General features: G+C 41.2%; 2 protein-coding genes across 2 annotated transcripts in view; one reads left to right on the top strand and one right to left on the bottom strand.

Annotated features, from left to right (window-relative positions):
- Nucleotides 1–6,302, bottom strand: part of LOC124395805 (transcription initiation factor TFIID subunit 4-like) — a 94,014-nt gene extending 87,712 nt beyond the window's left edge. Inside the window, 3 exon segments of the mRNA XM_046864655.1 lie at nucleotides 222–364; nucleotides 4,155–4,635; nucleotides 4,638–6,302. Of these exon segments, the coding sequence (XP_046720611.1) occupies nucleotides 222–364; nucleotides 4,155–4,635; nucleotides 4,638–5,750 (1,737 nt within the window). The 5' untranslated portion in view covers nucleotides 5,751–6,302.
- A 2,442-nt stretch (nucleotides 6,303–8,744) lies between these two features.
- On the top strand, nucleotides 8,745–18,620 carry lsm14ab (LSM14A mRNA processing body assembly factor b). Its single transcript, XM_046863965.1, is given in 12 exon segments — nucleotides 8,745–9,475; nucleotides 11,292–11,309; nucleotides 11,312–11,454; nucleotides 12,841–12,979; nucleotides 13,130–13,234; nucleotides 13,350–13,523; nucleotides 13,695–13,778; nucleotides 13,954–14,166; nucleotides 14,490–14,643; nucleotides 14,725–14,748; nucleotides 15,232–15,466; nucleotides 15,997–18,620. Coding segments are annotated over 12 exon segments (1,434 nt in total). The 5' UTR covers nucleotides 8,745–9,354; the 3' UTR covers nucleotides 16,021–18,620.
- Nucleotides 18,621–18,958: the final 338 nt, after the last annotated feature.

Below are 18,958 nucleotides of genomic sequence, written 5' to 3'. Positions count from 1 at the left end.
GTGTTAGTAAAAGTGAAGGAAGTGTGGCCTCCATTTGGATAAAAGTAAAGGAGGTGTGGCCTCTGTGTTAATAAAAGTAAAGCAGGTGTTGCCTCTGTGTTAGTAAATGTGAAAGATGTGTAGCATCTATATCTGTTAATCCTAGTGAAGGAGGTGTGGCCTAGAGTGTTTGTGTGTTTGTGTGTGTGTGTGTGTGTGTGTGCGCGTGTCCGTGTGTATACCTGTGGGGTGGTAACTCTGAAGGTGGCTGTGGTGGTGGGGGCAGCAGGACGGGGCGAGAGGGTGCTCTGGGCCTGGGCTTGAGCCAGTGCTTGCTGTGGAACCATCATTAACTGCCCCAGCTCTGTCCGCACTAATACCATGCCTATAGAACACACACACACACACACACACACACACACACACACACACACACACACACACACACACACACAAAATATATTAGTCATAAAATACACATAATGAATTTAGATCAACTCTAGTCAAACTAACAGAATCACATGCTCACCCAGGGTCTGATGTTACTCTCCATAAGCAGTGTTGGACTGTATTGAAGTAAATGTAATTCATTTTGAAGTTTTTCCGTTTGGGGAGACTTTTACTTTTAACTTCACTACATTCAAATATCTTTTTACTCAACTATATTTAGCAAAATCGGTCGTTCCTCTCTATTTATGAGTGGATAGAAAAACATGCAGCAAGACACCAATCAGGGTAGAGGGCGGACTTCTTTTAAACTTGTTTTGGTTGGCGCTTGGCAGTGACGCAGCTGAGTTCAGTGAGGAGAATCTCCAGTGCAGCTTACATGCATTTAGGGTGATGTTTATATATGAAAGGAAGCTCTCAGAAATGTATCCAAATTCTGCTCTGAGAACATGTTCTTGATCATCCAGTGATGGTAGCTGAAACAGAGAGGAGATTTTCAAAGCTAAAACTAATCAATGGGGAGGACGCTGGGTCACGGTGTGGTTCACCCAGGGCTTCATTCAAGATAGAACCGCCATCACTGCATGGTCTGTCTACTGATCACCAACATACAGTTCAGCATCAAGCAGAACATTTAGAAAGGAATAAATGATGAAGAAACTCCAGACTCGAACTCACCACAACACACGTGGACTTATTTCTGAGATTTTTTTGATAACAAAGGCAGAAGAATCAGGAACGACTAAACTGCGTGAACATATGTAGACTCGCAAGCACTTGGGCTGTTCTCTGTTATTATCTAGTCCTACATTTTAAGTGCGAGTTCTGCAGGTTGACATGGGATGAATCCACGTGGTGGTGGTGAAGGAAGAGCGCAGACAATCCATGCTATGATTTTTGAGTTTTCAAAGGCAGCAATAAAAATCAAATGTAGTTTAAATATATATAAAGAACAGACTGTCCTCTAAAGACCTGGCTCACTGGTTTACTTCCTCAGCTGAAATACTGATCATCTAGTAGTAGTGTATAAACACAATCAGATATTCAGTATCTCGGATTACGCTGAGGAAGTTCATCTGTAGTAATCGCTAGTTCAGAAGTTGAACTTCTGATCAGAAGGTCATGAGTTCAAATCCCAGCATTATCAAGCTGCCAGTCCAGGATCAATAAGCAGGACTGTTCATGTCCAACTTCTTCCTCAATTGTATGAATGATATCACTTGTAAGTTGCTCGAATGTCATGAATGTTATTGCATTGTTATTAATGTGGGGCCCTTGAGCAAGGCCCTTAACTCTCTCTACTCCAGGGACATCTGATCAGCTCTTGGACCAGCTGAAATATGCGAAGTAAGAATTTCATTGTTCATAATTTATATTTCTTTTTTTTTTTCCTTTGTTTTAATTTATTTTTTACTTTTCTTTCATTCTCTATTTGATTTGTTTTTTTTACTTTTCCTACTTTACTTTTCTTTATTTTCTTTCTATCTTTCTTTCTTTCTGCTTTTACTTTTATTATTTTATTTATTATTTTCTTTTATTTTCTTTCTATTTTTTTTTACTTTTCTTTCTATTTCTTTCTCTATTTTTTTCTGTCTTTCTTTCTATCTATCTATTTTTTCCTTTCCTTTCTTTTGATTTCATTCTATTTGGTTTTTTACTTTTCTTTTGATTGCTTTCTCTTTCTTACTTTCTTTCTATTTTTTTTTTCCTATTTCTTTCTTTCCGTTTATTATAAACACAGAAATCCCCGGTCGTTGGTCGTGACTGAATGCAAATCTTGAAATTAAATTTCCCAATCCATCACACAAAAAAAAAAAAAAAAAAAAAGATTGTGAGTTTCTCTTGAAACTCATTTGTAGGACCACCACATGTGGGGTCATGACAGGGTAAGGTCTTGGACTTTGAATCAGAAAGCCATGCTCTCAAATCCCAATTCCACCAAGCTGTCACTGCTGGGCCCTTGAGTGAGGCCCTTAACCCGGCAGTGAATGCCGTAGTCAAATGCCATCAATATTAAAAATAAATAAATGTAAAAAAGATCAGATGGTTATTCCAACACTGTCTTTTTAATCAGATTACATTTGGGACAAAACATGATAAAATCTCAATACTTATGATAAACCTAATATTTTGCTGAAATATTGTGTACTTAAGTGAATCATTACAAACTAATAGAATTTTTAAACGCCACATTTCCAGATGTTAAATTCATTTTTTTTATCTTTAATTTTCTATTCAGTTTTATTCATTATTTCAGCTTCTCCCTCAGAGTGAATTTATTTATTTATATAAATAGAGATTTTGCAGAAAGGAAGTCAATCGTTTAGCGCAGAAAGAACGACTTTCACTTTATCATTTACATTTAATTACACTCTCTTTCAAAAGTATAAAAAATACTACAATGTTTATACTGTATATATACACACACACACACACACACACACACACACACATTATCTTTAAATACTAATAATTGTCACTACTTATAAATAATATTTGTAGCTTCTGAAGTGAATTTTTTCAAACAAAATACAAACAAATAATTTATTATTTTATACTTACTTATAATTTCCCTTTTATTTTCTAATACAAATTAGTCATTTCATAAACTTTGTGTTTTTGTTATTACTATTATTAATAATAATAATGATGATGAAAATAATAATAATAATAATAATAATGAAAATAATAATAATAATAATAATAATAATAATAACAATAATAATAATAATAATAATAATAATAATAATAATAATAATAATAATAATAATAATAACAATAATAGGGGGGAATAATAATTTTTTTTTTTTTTAAAGCATCAGTTTTTGCAACTTCAAGTCAAGTAGCAAAAAATATTAAACACTTAAATCAGTAAATTATTAAACACTTAAGTTATTAAAAATTTTGTAAACAGTAAAAAATTGTTTTAAAAATCCAATTTAATTTTATATAAGATCATGTATAAAATCATATAACTTTTAAAATGTTTAAAATATTGTCGTATTATGATTTGGTTCGGTCTTCATATTTCCAGGGTTCTGTCTCATGGCAGTTTATTCACACTCGGGGTCTCGTCTGCGATAAATTTGTGACCAATATTTTATCTGGTGCTACTGATCTCATGTTATTTCCCTGAAAAATACATGACATTTACATTACAATCAAATAAAGTGCAGACGTTTACTGTATTAAGTCACAAAGTTCCTCCTTATAGCAGATTTCTGTAATGTATTTCTATAATGGTGCTGTGAACCACATGGTGAGTGAGTGTGAACTCGTGCTCCTACAACTTCCCATCACTTATTTGTAGAACGTTTCTTAAAAGTGTTGAATTTGGGTTATATTTATCATAAAGATCTACCAAAAACAATTCATTATGGAATGATTTTTCTCTGATGACATTTTTAAACTCCAGTAAGATCTTGCTCAGGGTGGTGGTGGTTCCAGAGCCTATCCCAGGAACATCTGACATGAGGCTGGACTACACTCTGATAGGACGAAAGCCAGAGGAAACCCACACCCACACACACACACACACACACACACACACACACACACACACACACACGAGAAGGACATGCAGGGAAATGCATACACATACACAGCGTATGTGTATGTAATATCTATATATCTATAGACCAGGACCAAACAGATCCTCGGGCTCTGAGTGATGTTCTGCGTGGAACATCACTAGAACAGAAGTAAAGCTCACAGCCGGTTCTTCTCACCTGCCGGAATTGTAAATCCTGGAGGAAGCTGGATCGTTGCTTGCTGCTGAGGCGGTCGGACGATGAGTTGCGGAGCCGTGATCCTCTGCAGTGGAGCTGCGGGTCGAGGCTGAGGTTGGAGCTGAGGCTGGGGTTGAGATTGGGGCTGCGTTTGGGTTTGAGGTTGGGATTGTGTTTGAGGTTGAAGCGTGGGTTGATGCTGTGGCTGGGATTGAGTTTGAGGCTGGAGTTGGGATGGAGATTGAAGCGGAGTTTGAGGTTGGGTTACTGTTTGGGATTGGGGTTGGGATTGAGGCTGAGACTGACTTTGGGATTGAGACTGGGATATGGATTGCGTTTGAGATTGAGGTTGGGATACTACTTTTGATTGGGATTGAGGTTGGGATTGGGACTGTTTTGGGATTGAGGTTGGGATACTACTTGGGATTGGGGTTGAGGTTGGGATTGAGGCTGGGAAACTACATGGGATTGGGATTGAGTTTGGCATTGAGGTTGGGATTGAGGCTGGGAAACTGCATGGGATTGGGATTGAGTATGGCATTGAGATTGGGATTGAGGTTTGGATACTACATGGGATTGCGTTTGAGTTTGGCATTGGGATTGGGGTTGAGATAATACATGGGATTGGGATTGAGGTTGGGATACGGTTTGAGGTTGAGACTGAGTCGCTGTGATGCACGCAGCACTCGGGACAGAGTTTACACTCCCAGGCTGAAGCTGCTGCACATCTGCTTTGGTCTTGTCCTGGTCGATCTCGGCTTTCTTGCTGTGGTTCTCACTCCCTTGCTGGATGAGCGCGGACACGCTGGTGCCGTTCCTGCCCTGAGCGATGCTGGCCACGATGTGACTCGGGAGTCGTTGCAGCGCGATCGTGGGCGTCCCCTTGTCGAGCGCGACAGACCCGCTCGCGCCGGACACGGTGTACGTGGTAGGGTTGGCGCGCGCCGTCGCCATGGAAACCGCGGCCGCGGCGCTCGACGGCGGGCTCGCGACTCCGGCGGCGCAGGTCGCGGCGCCGTTCAAGTTGCGCGCCGCCGCGGAGCCCCTCGCGCCCCCGCCTCGCTTCTTCCGCGTGCCGTAATGCCGCGACGTCTCCACGGAGCCCGGGGCTGGTGCGGCTGCTGCTCTCCGCCCGGCCGCGGGAGAAGACGCCGCTCCATCCTGCGCGGGAATCTTAGATGACGGCGAGGAGGACGAGGAGGATGGGGATGGAGATGTGGAGGAGGAGGAGGAGGAGCAGGAGTGTGAACGCGAAACGCTCGTACTCGCCTTCACGCCGCTCTCCGTGGCCGCTGCGGTGCTCTCACTGGGGTCCGAACCTCGCTCCGTCCCGGCTTTATGTTGTTGGAGATGATGATGATGATGATGATGGTGATGATGTTGATAATGATGATGATGATGTTGTTGCTGCTGCTCCGATGGAGTACTAGCCCGAGAAGCTAACGATTTCCCGACGAGATGCTGCTTGGCTCCGCCAGCTTTGTTTCCGCTTCGGCCGACGAGCTGCGACTCCAACGAGCCCACCAGGTCGCTCACGGCTTTCTCGTCCACCTCTGAGAACAGCATATCTTCCAGAGGGTCGGAGGCGCCCGCCATCTTTAAGGGGAGCCTTGTCTAAATTGAACAGGGGGGGCGGGGCGCCAGAGGCGTCCATAGTGCGCATGCGTGTTGCTATGCATTGTGGGAATGGGCCGTGACGTTGAATAGGGTTTAGTTTTGCTCCCTGTGTTGTCTCCTGGTGCAATTAAATAAAATAAGAAACATTTCCGGTGTAATATACCCGTTATTAATGCCTTATGGATGTGTATTAACTGTTTTTAGTCCTTTTAGTGTCACAGTTCTACTGACTTTTACCTTAAACAATCAGCCAGACGTTTACGTTTATGGCATTTGGCAGAAGCTCTTTATCCAGAGCGACTTACATTTATCTTATTCATACAACTGAGGGTTAGGGGCCTTTCTCAAGGGCCCAGAAGTGGGATTTCTCAAGGGCCCAGAAGTGGGATTTCTCAAGGGCCCAGTAGTGGGATTTCTCAAGGGCTTAGCAGTGGTGTGATTTGAACTCATGACCTTCTGATCAGAAGTCCAACATCACCAGCTATCACCTCCTCAGATCTACTGTGTACTGTGTATGTTCGAATAAAGTGATTAAACAAAATGTTTCTGTTTGACCAGCAGAACCCTTTATCTAACTATCTATTCACCAATCCTTTGCTTTATATACAATATCTATCTATCTATCTATCTATCTATCTATCTATCTATCTATCTATCTATCTATCTATCTATCTATCATCTATCTATCTATCTATCTATCTATCTATCTATCTATCTATCTATCTATCTATCTATCTATCTAGATCTATCCACCCACCCATTACTTTATATACATCCATCCCTCATCCATCACTTATCCATTATTCCAATTCTTAATTCATATATCCATCCATCCATCTATCCATCCATCCACATTTCCACCAACCCATGCCTTCTTTTTAAACCCTTTATCTAACTATCTATTCACCAATCCTTTGCTTTATATACAATATCTATCTATCTATCTATCTATCTATCTGTCTATCTATCTATCTATCTATCTATCTATCTATCTATCTATCTATCTATCTATCTATCTGTCTATCTATCTATCTATCTATCTATCTATCTATCTATCTATCTATCTAGATCTATCCACCCACCCATTACTTTATATACACATCCATCCCTCATCCATCACTTATCCATTATTCCAATTCTTAATTCATATATCCATCCATCCATCTATCCATCCATCCACATTTCCACCAACCCATGCCTTCTTTTTAAACCCTTTATCTAACTATCTATTCACCAATCCTTTGCTTTATATACAATATCTATCTATCTATCTATCTATCTATCTATCTATCTATCTATCTATCTATCTATCTATCTATCTATCTATCTATCTGTCTGTCTGTCTGTCTGTCTGTCTGTCTGTCTGTCTGTCTGTCTGTCTGTCTGTCTGCCTGTCTGTGTGTGTTTTAGTTTAACATAGCTGTTCATTAATTCATCTCTACACTGATCCAAAAGCATTTAAGAAAGAATCTTCTGATCTAGTATAAACTTTTTCATTGTTTCACTGTTTGACCTTTAATGTTACATGTAATTAAAGATCGTACTGTGTCTGAATCCTTCCACTGTATATGTGTGTATATTGTTGTTTTTGGGTTGTTGTTTTTTTCATATTTTTGTCTATACCTTAAACCATCAGTAACTGCACTTCGTTCTTCAGTATACTGTGTATGTGGAAGAATGACAATAAGCTTGAGTTGAGTTATATTTATTAACGCTATATGAGGATTTAAATGCAACATAAAGAAGATGTTCCAAACAAATTTAAGAAACCTTTTAATGTTTAATTTACACTTGGATTAGCTCAAAGGCACAGCAACAATGTAGAGAAGGGTTAAAAACAGCACATCCCCTGTGGAATTAAACACAGCCTTCATAGGCTTGTAGCACATTAATTACATATAAAATGTCCTCATAATCAGTATACACTTAACAACTTCTAAGGGAAACTAGTTGTCTGATCAATAATGCAGAGTCGTATTCTTCTTCTTTTGCAGCTTCTGTGTTTTCAGATTAGACTTAAAGCTTAAAGAAGACTTATTTTCCTTTATTTCTCTATATTTTTATTCAGTTCAATGTTTTATTTATAGTGTTTTAACCATCGATAATGTCATAAAAGAACCTTCAGAAAATACATAGATTAAGAAAACATTTTAAATTTAGAAATTTGTTTATCTCTATTTAGCAAACCAAAGATTAAGGTGGCAAGGGAAAATCTCCCTGAGAGGACATAAGGAAAAGAAACCATAATAGGAACCAGATTTTGGAAAAATCTTTTGAAACCTTCTGAAAATCCCAATCCAGATTAAGTTCCCCTTGATATTATAATAAGATGCACTCTTATAGGATGTTTTTTTCCTAGATTTTTTTGGCAGTGTTTGTATGAATTTGTGATCAATCAGCTCCAGGATTAGTAAATTCAGGGATTGCTGTTATGTGAGGAGGTCTGGGGTAATAGTGAGATGGTGTTTAAGTTCATCCCAAAGGTGCGGTTGAGGTCACATTGGGACATTTTCACACTGGAACAGGTTTGGTCCTCTTAGTGAAGCCTTGCTCAAAAGCCCAAGTGTGGCAGCTCTTAAGGCTCTAAGTTACTAATCGGAAGGTTGAGGGTTCAAGCCCCAGTTTCGGCAAACTGCCAAACTTAACCCTTTAACCACTCTGTCCAGGTATCATGCTGTATCATGACTGACTCTGCACTCTAACCATTGCTGGGGTATGTGTAGAAATATATCACTGTGCTGTGAAATATTGTGTGTGTATGTACCACAAACTTCACACTCATTATCTCTTCATCATGGCACCTGTTAATGGGTGGATTTATTTATTAGGCAGCAAGTAAACATTTAGTCCTCAAAGTTGACGTGTTAGAAGCAGGAAAAATGGGCAAACGTAAGGATTTGAGCGAGTTTGACTAATTGTGACGTCTAGACGTCTAAGTCAGAGCATCTCCAAAACTGCAGCTCTTTTGGGGTGTTTACTGGTCTGCAGTGGTCAGAGTCTATCAAAAGTGCTCCAAGGAAGGAACAGTGGTGAATCGGTTGATGCTCATTCAGACGAGTTCCTGTAGCTCAAATTGGTGAAGAAGGTAATGATGTTGATGCTCGATGGGTCACGATTGTTTTGACAGCAAAAGGTGGACCAACACAACATTAGGCAGGTGTTATGCCTAGTTTACACGTTTATCAAAAATATTGTGCTTTTTCTTAGTATATGTCAATGTCGTAGCAACCAGACAGAACATATTTGTAGGAGAATACACGATGTTATTATGGCTGATTGGTGTATACTGTTCACACAGGTTTTCTTCTTCCCGGAAGTCTCGTGTCCTATCGCGAGAATTGGAAAGAGCGGCCTCCTCGCGTATCCCAGAATGCTCAGCGAAAATGAATTCGGCCATGTCGTGTTAACCCGCAGGAATATTCTGTGAGGGGAAACCGCGCCGACTCGGGAGTCAGGAGCTTTATTATTTTATCCCGCTGAGCTCGGAGAGAGGACACACGGAGGGACGTGGTGCACTCACCCCTGGTGCCTCGGTACAGAAATTAATCGGAGAGACGCGCCGGAAGGCCATAAAGAGGACGCCATGAGCGGCGGGACTCCGTACATCGGTAGCAAAATCAGCCTGATCTCCAAGGCCCAGATCCGCTATGAGGGAATTTTATACACAATCGACACCGAGAACTCCACCGTCGCCCTCGCCAAAGGTGATCTATAAACACGCTTTCCGTGGATCCCGGAGCAGCAGCAGCAGCTCTCCCCTTCCCCTTCCCCCCCTTTAGCCGTTAGCTTCGTGCGCAAACGGATTAGCCGATAGCTAACAGGTTTAAAAATCCACCACTATAAACCAATTCTTTAACAAAACAACAAATGTGTATATTTACTTACAAATTTAAATCCAAATAACTAATCTAAAGCCTAACTAGCCAACTCACGGTATACATATTTAAAGGGCTGTTAAAAGGGCCGCGTCCCAAATCGCTACGTGTTCTATACATAGGCGCGTCTGAAAGAATGCTTTATACACCCTATCTAGGGCACTGAAACGTTTATTAAACTGTATTTGGGAAACGACCAGCCTAGCATCCGTTTATGTAGCTAAATCGTGAAAATAATTGCAAGAAAATAAATAAATGAGTAATAAGAGTTCAGATTTAGTCAGGAGGTCGTTTTTAATGTCGTTTTTTAATTGATCACTCCGCTTTGTTAACGGTGTGTGAGCAGCGTGTCTTTTGTTTACTTTGCCTCAGACCACGTTTAGTTCAGTGCTTTTATTAATTTTTTCAATCTGAACATTATTTGTAGAATAAAAGTCTGACACACACACACACACACACCGGCTCTTCTCAGGGGGGAACCAATGTGTTTTAATGCTAGCGCCCCTAAAAAGAGGGGGAGGTGCGCCTTCTGATGACGCATCGGAACGATTAGCATATTCATGAGATCGACGCGCGTATTTGCATATCAAAGGGGGCGTGCTTTATTCCCATCACATTGCGACGAGGTTTTCAACCGATACAGCAGATTTGTGTCTCTTTTTTTCTTCTTCTTATTTTCTCCTCTCTTTCTGTCTCTGAACACGTGTTCCTGCGAGCCTGGAAAGTGCAAATCCGTTTATCCTAACCGTGAAACTTTCGAGTTTAGTTTATGCAAATTTGCTTTGCATAAATCTCCCTGTGAATTAGCTGCAATAACAAGAATGTTTGAGCAAACTTTTTACGTTAGTAAAAATGTTACAATAATAATAGCAGCAATAATGACAACTACGTTTTTTTTTTTTTTTTTTAATTTACGGTTCCTGAAATGGATGAAAAGGGTTTTACTTGTGCGTTTTTTCTTCTTCTCCACACCTCCATCTGCTCGGCTGAAAGTGAAAAACAGATTTAGTATTTATATTATCCTCCTACGCGTGAAGGTCAGCTAGCGGAATTCGTTTGTTAAACATTTCAGAGAATATATTTTTATAGGCTTGTCACGTATACATTGAAATTCTTCCTTCTTTTATCCCAGCTTGGAGAAAACCAACCAGAGTCTTAACCACTGAGCTCCTCCTCAAACTGTGGTCACAAAGCTAGAAGCATCAATAAAACTTGGAGGCACAAACTTGAACCAGCATGATAATGTTCCAGTGCACGATGCATGCACCATGGTGTGATGTGTTTGGTTTAAAGTGGACGAACTCAAGTGTCCTGCACAGAGCTCGGACCTCCTCAGTCTCACTGCACACATTTGGGATGAACCAGAACACAGACTAAATCCCAAACTTCCTCATCCAACATCGTTGACCTCATGAATGTTGAATGAACACACATCCCCACAGCTCAAATCTAGAGGAAATCCTTATCAAACTTTTAGCTTTAATGAGAAATTGGATTTTGTGTGTGAAGGTCACGTGGCCACATACGTTTGTCTCAAAGCTTTTCTTCACTCAGATATGCTCTAATTCTACCAAGGTCGTGTCTTCCGTCAGTCCTGAGTCATTGCTGTGATGATAACGGCGTGTCTTTTTTTTTTTATTTACAGTGAAATCTTTCGGCACTGAGACCGTCCCACAGACAGACCAGTGGCTCCTCGGGACGATGTCTTTGAATACATCATTTTTAGAGGAAGCGACATCAAAGATTTAACAGTTTGTGAACCACCAAAGCCCAACTGCTCCCTGCCTCAAGACCCGGCCATCGTACAGGTAACCGTGAAGTGTGTGTGTGTGTGTGTGTGTTTAATGTCATAACAATATGCAGAATTATATTATAAATCTTATATTTTTATTTGAACTATTTATTTAATAGCAGCTTTTTGGCTTTAAATCGCTCTCTCTGATCAGCAGGAAGGAATTTGTTTGTTTTATGAGAAAATTAATGATTATTCTTCAGCGATTTTGGTCTCTGATCTACACAGATCATTTAGTGGAGTGTAGAAATTTCAGCGTAGGTTTTTTTTTTTTTCTTCTCCAAACTCTGAAGCATGAAATTTGAGAGAGGGCGGATTTGAGGAAGTATTTTCCTCCCTTTTTTTCTCTTTTACTCGCTCACAAAGCCGACATAATGCACATTGATTTGATTTTCATTGTGTGTGGAAGGAGAACACAATGTGAAAAGGTCTCGCCCCTCTTTTTCTTTCTTACTGATGCGCCTTTGCATTGAGGATCAGTGCTGTGTTTTTGGTGCTGTAGATCAGAGTTTGTGGACTTCTGGGCCATGTTTCGGATGGAACCCAATATCAGAAGAAATACTGAAGTCGAGCCCGGGAGCAATCCGGCTGTTACATGATATCTCCGTGCCTCTTTAATGGCTTTTCTGAAGACTCTACTCCTGTATGTTTTCTAGCCAAAGGCAGAGCATTAGATCGTGTGCTAGCTGAAGACATTACGCCAAAATGGAGAACAGATTTATTCAATTCAGTTCCCATTGTCTGGTGTAATTTAGCCTAGCAGAATTGAAATGCAAGTCTGATCACGCATCAGATAGTCTGAGGTTAACATGAAGCACCAAAATATATAACCACCCTCCCAGGTCTGCTTGTTTATTAGCATCATTCGATAATCAAACTTTTTGAGTGAATCATTTTCTTTAAATGTTCTGCGTCCACACTATCGTTTTCAGTCGTTTCCCCAAAAGCGTGCTGATCCACACTGAGACGTCTGTGAAGGCTTGCGTTCCTGTACTGCGCACGAGCAAAACATCAGACGCTGCGACCCGCGATTTTTCCGCTTTCAAATTGATCCATTTTTGAGTTTTTTTTATTAATTTATTTTTTAAATATATAAATATAAAAGCTGACTGACTACACCATGTCAGTGTGGATAGAAGGCCAAAACAGAGTTTACGTTTTCAAACAAACATGTTGGTGTGAACATGTCCTAAAGGGTACGTGTTGTAATTGGTTCATGATATTTGTTTACCTTAGACCAGGGGTATTAAAAATTTGCCACAATTCTACCTGTTTAAATCTGATTTTTATTCATTCACACTGGCCCTTTGTGAAAAAGATCGGACGCCACGGGATTAGACCTTGCATAAATGAGAAACTGTATGAAACACGGTTGTCTAATAATCTTTTCTCCTCCCCTCAGTCATCTCTAGGCTCCACTCCCTCACCGTCCTTCCAGCCAGTGGGTTCCTACCCATCCTTCAGCCGACCCCCTGTGCGTGCTTACAGCCAGTTCTCAGCTCCTCCTGCGTCGCAGCCCATCAGCACACCAGTCACCACAGGTGAGTTTCAACTTCTTCTAGGCTCCAGGTGGAACTGTAGATACTAGAAAAACGAGCTGTAGTTGGTTTGGACAGGGCGTGAACAGGAACCACCCTTTAGTGTTTATATAAAGGTCTGTTACCAAAACTGTGCTGTTTCTCTTCACACAGGAAGTTCAGGGTCTGTGTTCAGTAGAGAGACGAACGTAGCTGCCTCCCTGTCCCAGAGCGCCGTCCCCTCCAACTCGGCATCTCTGAGCTCACGTGTTACTGAAGGTAACCAAAATGTCTCTTCCTCTCGTATTGATTTCAGCATTGAATTCCTCATCGTTTGTCCGCCGTGCTGATTTTGCTTTAACGCTTCTATATGCTTTTCTTTTTTTCCACGCAGGTCGCACAAGTCCGTCTCTTGATGCCCTGCAGCAGAGCCCGAGCCTGGACCCTGCAGTGCAGCCTGCTCCTTTAGTGGCACCTGCTGTGTCTGTAAATCAGAAGACTCCTGGAGGGGGCAGACCTCCTCCCGGTTCCCAGAAACAGCCTGCTGAGAGCCAGGAACACAGCAGAGGTGAGAATGTACAGCGTGTGTCAATCATGCAGGGTTCGTTCATGATTTATTTCATCCTGGGAAATTAATTCAAGAATAAGCAAAACTGTAACGCCCTGGGTGAGATGGCTGTGATGCCCAGATGCTGTTTGTTGTATGGAATTGTTAATGCAGATGTTTGATTCCTTGCAGCTTCTGATGTAGAGAAGGCTCCTCGCCCTGAAGCGGACCTGAACAAAGTGGACTCCCGAGAAGCCAGTAACCGCCCACAGGGCAGTAAGTGTTTTTGAAACACTTTAATAAATACCCAAACTTGCGCAAATATGCACTGGAGTTAAACATCAGAGATCGTAGGGACATGGTCATGTGATCTTGTTTACGTGTTCGCTTGTTTAAGAAGAAAAAAAAACCTCTGCGTGATGCTGATGTACGGTGGTTGGCTGCTCCTCAGGTGCTCCTGCTGTGCGAAGAGGAAGAGGAGGAATCGGCGGCGGCGGTGGTATTAGCGGCGGCGGAGGTGGGAATCAGCGTGGCCGGGGCCGCTTTAACATGCGCAGAGACGGACCGATGAAGTTTGAGAAGGACTTTGACTTCGAGAGCGCCAACGCTCAGTTCAACAAGGAGGAGATCGACCGCGAGTTCCAGAGCAAACTCAAAATCAAAGGTTTGATTTCTGTTTATACGCCTGGGAATTGGGATCAAAGGATTAAATCATGCAACAAATCAATAATGTGTGTAGTGATCTTTAGATGTAACCCCACCAAGTAGGCGTGGCCTAAACATCCATATAATGGAACATGAGCTGGCAGATTAAATCTCTATAGTGTGATCCAGTAAAATGGGGTCTGATTGAGAGTGCTGGAATTAGTCAAGCAGGTAAAACCCCAGACTTGAGGTCATATAGTTTACAAAAAGCAAAACTCACAGATATTAGTTTTATGATGAATCGTGTATCTTGACGGACTCAATGCCCACATTCATTTGCAGATGAGAAGACAGTGAACGGGGAAGAAAAGGCAGACTCGGGCGTGGAGACGCAAAACAACGAGAGCAACGTGGACGAGGAGGATCCACTGGGACCCAACTGCTATTACGACAAGTCCAAGTCCTTCTTCGACAACATCTCCTGTGATGACACCAGGTAGAACATGACCATGGAGTAGGTGTTCTCAATTAATATTCACAATTACCACACTAACTCTTTTCTTTACTGTCTTTACAGAAAAATTAAGCCTGGTGGTGGCAGGTATAGTACTGTTTTATTGGGGTTATTCATTCATTCATCCATCCATCCATCCACTATCTATTCACACCCTATTTACTTACTATCCATCCATCCACTATCTATTCACTAACTATTCATCCATCTACTTACTATTCATCCATCCATCTGTCCACTTACTATCCATTCATCCATCCACCATATATTCACACCCTATTTACTTACTATCCATCTATCCATCCATCCATCCACTATCTATTAACTTACTATTCATCCATCCATCCATCGCCTATGCACTTACTATTCATTTATCCACTATTTACTTACTATCCATCCATCTGTACAATTACTATTTATTTATTCATCCATCCATCCATCCACCTATCCACTTACTATTCACTTACTACCCATCCATCCATCTGTCCAATTACTATTCACATATTGGTCTGAATAACTGCAAAACCTTAGATACTGAAGCATATGGTTCTTGGTCCTGTGTCCACGTAGGGAGCGGAGACAGACCTGGGCAGAGGAAAGGAGGATGAACGCAGAGACGTTTGGCCTCCCGTTGCGCCGAGGGCGCGGCGGGTACCGGGGGAGAGGGGGCCCTATGGGTTTCCGTGGCGGTCGTGGGCGTGCAAGTGGGCGTGGCTCTTTTGGCCCGCCCCGGGGTGGACCCGGATTCAGAGGGGGCTTTCGTTCAGGACGGGGAGGACGAGGAGACTTTGAATTTGATTACCGGGTCAGCTGCTATCCAACACAAATCTAGTAGCAGTATAAGTACCTACTAACACAGATCAATAACATAACACAGAAAAACCATGTTTGTTTGGTGTCTGATTTTCTTGATCATTTCCTTGCAGTTTATTAATCTAATTCTAATCTTGTGCTTATAGTTAAGTAATAAGGATTATTTAGAGTACAACATGTAGTGTCGGTGATCCACCTCTAGGGGGTGCTCTCGTACTGTATAATCGCAACCCGGAAAAACTATGGTTATGGATTTTTGTCGATAGTTCCAGCAATCAACTATCGGTGTCGGTTGTTTGGCAAAACCGATGCATCAGTCGACCTCTATACAAAACTTCTCCCATGTGGAATGAAACCAATTTAAAATGGTCCTGATAGGCTGGTAATCACGCAGGTCCACACCGATTTAAGTGGAAAAAGAAATGTCACACACCAAACATGTCTTGGTAGGATTGATTTTACATTTTTTAATTGGTACTGATAAGAGGATGAATATTGATTTGTGTATTTGATTTGTTTTAGAAGGACAACAAGGTGGCAGCGTAGTTCAAAGGAGGAACAACTACAGGACGAAGTTCTCCTTCTTTCCTCTCTCCTCCTATATAGACGCTACGCTCTGTTTGTCTGTTTAAACCGAAACGGACCGGCGCACCCGAGGTGGACTCCTCCTTCCTCCCTTTTTTTTTTTCTTCTTCTTTTCCTTCCTTCCTTCCTTTTTTTTTTTTTTTTTAAGAGAAATACAGAAAAAGTCGGCTCTTTCCTTGAAACAGACACCATGGACTGTGTGAATCTTTAGTGAAATTACTTTTCAGTATTTTTGCATCAGCGTTTTAGTTCCTTTCTTACAGAACAGTAATAAGAATTGAAATCTTATTTGATAATATTCCTGCTAGGTACACACACACACACACACACACGTACGCCGACTCCGACTCCGGTCGATACTGTGAGCTCCCATTAGCTTTATTTTTTTCCATCTCATAGAAGCACCAAATCCATCTTCGTGTCCTTCATGAGATCTTCACCTTCACTCCACGTTGCGGTCACTGACTCGTGACATCGAGCTTCAGCACACTGATCATTTCTCTCGCTCTATTGTTTCCCTCGTGTTGGTGTTGTTTTCTTCTTTATTATTTGCAGAAATATTCATCTTGGTTGATCTGCTTCAATTGTTTCCTACGTTCTTAACTCTGATCTGTAGAAATTGAAAAATCGAGTGTATGTTGAATGTAATGTTGATGTGAAGTTATTCAGCACTCTGGGCTTTTTTCCCCTTTTTTATTTTTTTATTTTTTATATTATTATTTTCTTCTTGTATGTGTGTTTTCAGTGCCACTGCAGACTGGAGCGTTCGCAGCCCCCTGCTGGAAGAGTCTGCCTTCTTTACTTCCGTTTATTCATTCTTTCTTTTCGAAAAGAAAAACAAATCCGTGGGCTGAAAAATTCATCTTTTTGGATGCCGACGTCTTTAAGTTTTTTTTTTTTTTTTTTTCGACCACGCCGTGTTTAATTACACTCGCCGAGCCTTTACGTCGACAGCACGAAGGTCAAAATCACCGCGTCCTGTCAAATTTCTTCAGGGATCGTCCCGCACCCTTTAACAGTCAGAACGGATTCCGATGCACTTTTTTGGACACGAGTACCGCCGTAAAACACAAGCAGTGTGCAGGGTTGTTTTTTTAACACTTAATGTCGGTTCTGGTGTAATTGTGAGATTTGAAGCGTGTTGAATGCCATTCTGGCGATTCCAGGTCACGGGTTTGAAGAGCGGATCGTGCATTTACTTTTTTTCGTTTTTTTTTTTCCCTTTCATGCTGAAATTTTGCCGCAGGTTCGAGGAGACTTTGCGGTAACAAACGCCGAGCTCATGTTGTGTAATAAACCGGTCAGATCATAACGTTAGCTTTTTTTTTTTGTGTTGTTCGTTTCCACAAAACGTAGCGACTCCCGCTGCCGGCTTTAAATTCTACACCGACGTGCTGCACTTTGTTCCTGAGATTTTTGTTCCTGAGTAAAAGCAGTACAAAGTTGATAAAAAGTGGATATAAGTGATGTGATCACGTGAGACTCGCTGTCAGTAAGTCAGATGAATTGTGTGTGTGTGTGTGTGTGTGTGTGTGTGTGTGTGTGTGTGTGTGTGTGTGTGTGTGTGTGTGTGTGTGTGTGTGTGTGTGTGTGTGTGTGTGTGTGTGTGTGTGTGTGTGTGGGGTGAATGAAAGGTTGAGTGGAGGACCGCTGATCCAGGGTCAGTGCTTGGTACAATTAGGGATTATAAACGAATGCCAGCTCTTGATGCTTTTTTGCATCGTATTCAATTTGGATTTATTTTCCCCTGAATGCCAATGAAGCACTTTTTTTTTTTTTTCGTTTCTTTACCAGCATTTGGGAGTTTGTTTGCATTTCTTGAACAATTTTTTTTATCGCTTCTTGATTTCCAGACACCGGCTTACGATGAAAGAGACTTTTTTTTTTTTTTTTTCTTTATCTTTCCTGCGTCTCATATTGATACGACGCAGTAAAGTTTGTGTTCCTGTTGCGGCTTGAGGTTATTTTTGTGGCTGTTGTGTACTTCCTGTAGGCGCTACGCGATGACGACTTTACCCACATGTGGTATATTCTTATGGTCTATTAGTAGGCAGCTAGTATAAAGCCCTTCAGTTCCGATCGAGCCGTCTGATTGGATGATTTCAAGTCGTGGCTTGGAGCAAAGCATGATGGGAAATGCCTTAACGAGCCAGCAAATGTTGAGCTTTCTAGAAGTATTCGGGTTGTATTGAGCTCTCTGGTGCTCGTCCAGCGTTCGGGCCATGAAGCAGAGGACTCGTAAATCCTCTGGTCAAGTTTTGGGATCGTTCTCTATACAGAGACAGACGGAGGAGTGATTGGACCGATGCAATAATCACATTAATGCCCCACACTGCCCCTCGTCACCACCTCCTCTTGCTCATGATGTCAGACTGTACATACAGTTTCATTTTGTAAAGGTGAAACACGATTTTCTCTCTCGTCAAAGAATTTCATTGGCTAATGTGTGTTTTGTTTTTGTTTTGTATTACATGAATAAAGCAATTGTACAGCATGGTGTACTTTTAGTGACCAGCTTGAACTTTTTATTCAGAAAAATGAGAAATAAATAGTTGTTCAAACTCCTTGTTTTTTTTTCTTCATTACCTTTGACATTTTGTGGTCGTCAAATGTCACGGATAGAAAACTTACAGCATCTATAATTTTAAAAGTAGCTTATATATTATTCATTTTTGGTCAATATTCCTATTCTTACCTTGTTGAATAATCCAACTCATGAAAACAGAGCCATTAAGTTTAGGGTCATCTATTGTCCTGCCAGCAGGGGGCGTGTGCTCGTCGCTCAACTCATCAAGATCCGACTCCGAGTCGAATATACGTTGTACGATTTGTTTGAGCAGTTTTCTACTAGTGTGACGTTTTAGAAAAGGTAATGTCCATGTTGCGTCGTCAATATAAT

The sequence above is a fragment of the Silurus meridionalis genome, chromosome 13, assembly GCF_014805685.1.
Source record: "Silurus meridionalis isolate SWU-2019-XX chromosome 13, ASM1480568v1, whole genome shotgun sequence".
In the NCBI taxonomy this organism is placed as follows: domain Eukaryota; kingdom Metazoa; phylum Chordata; class Actinopteri; order Siluriformes; family Siluridae; genus Silurus; species Silurus meridionalis.
This window is presented reverse-complemented; position numbering and strand designations above follow the sequence as displayed.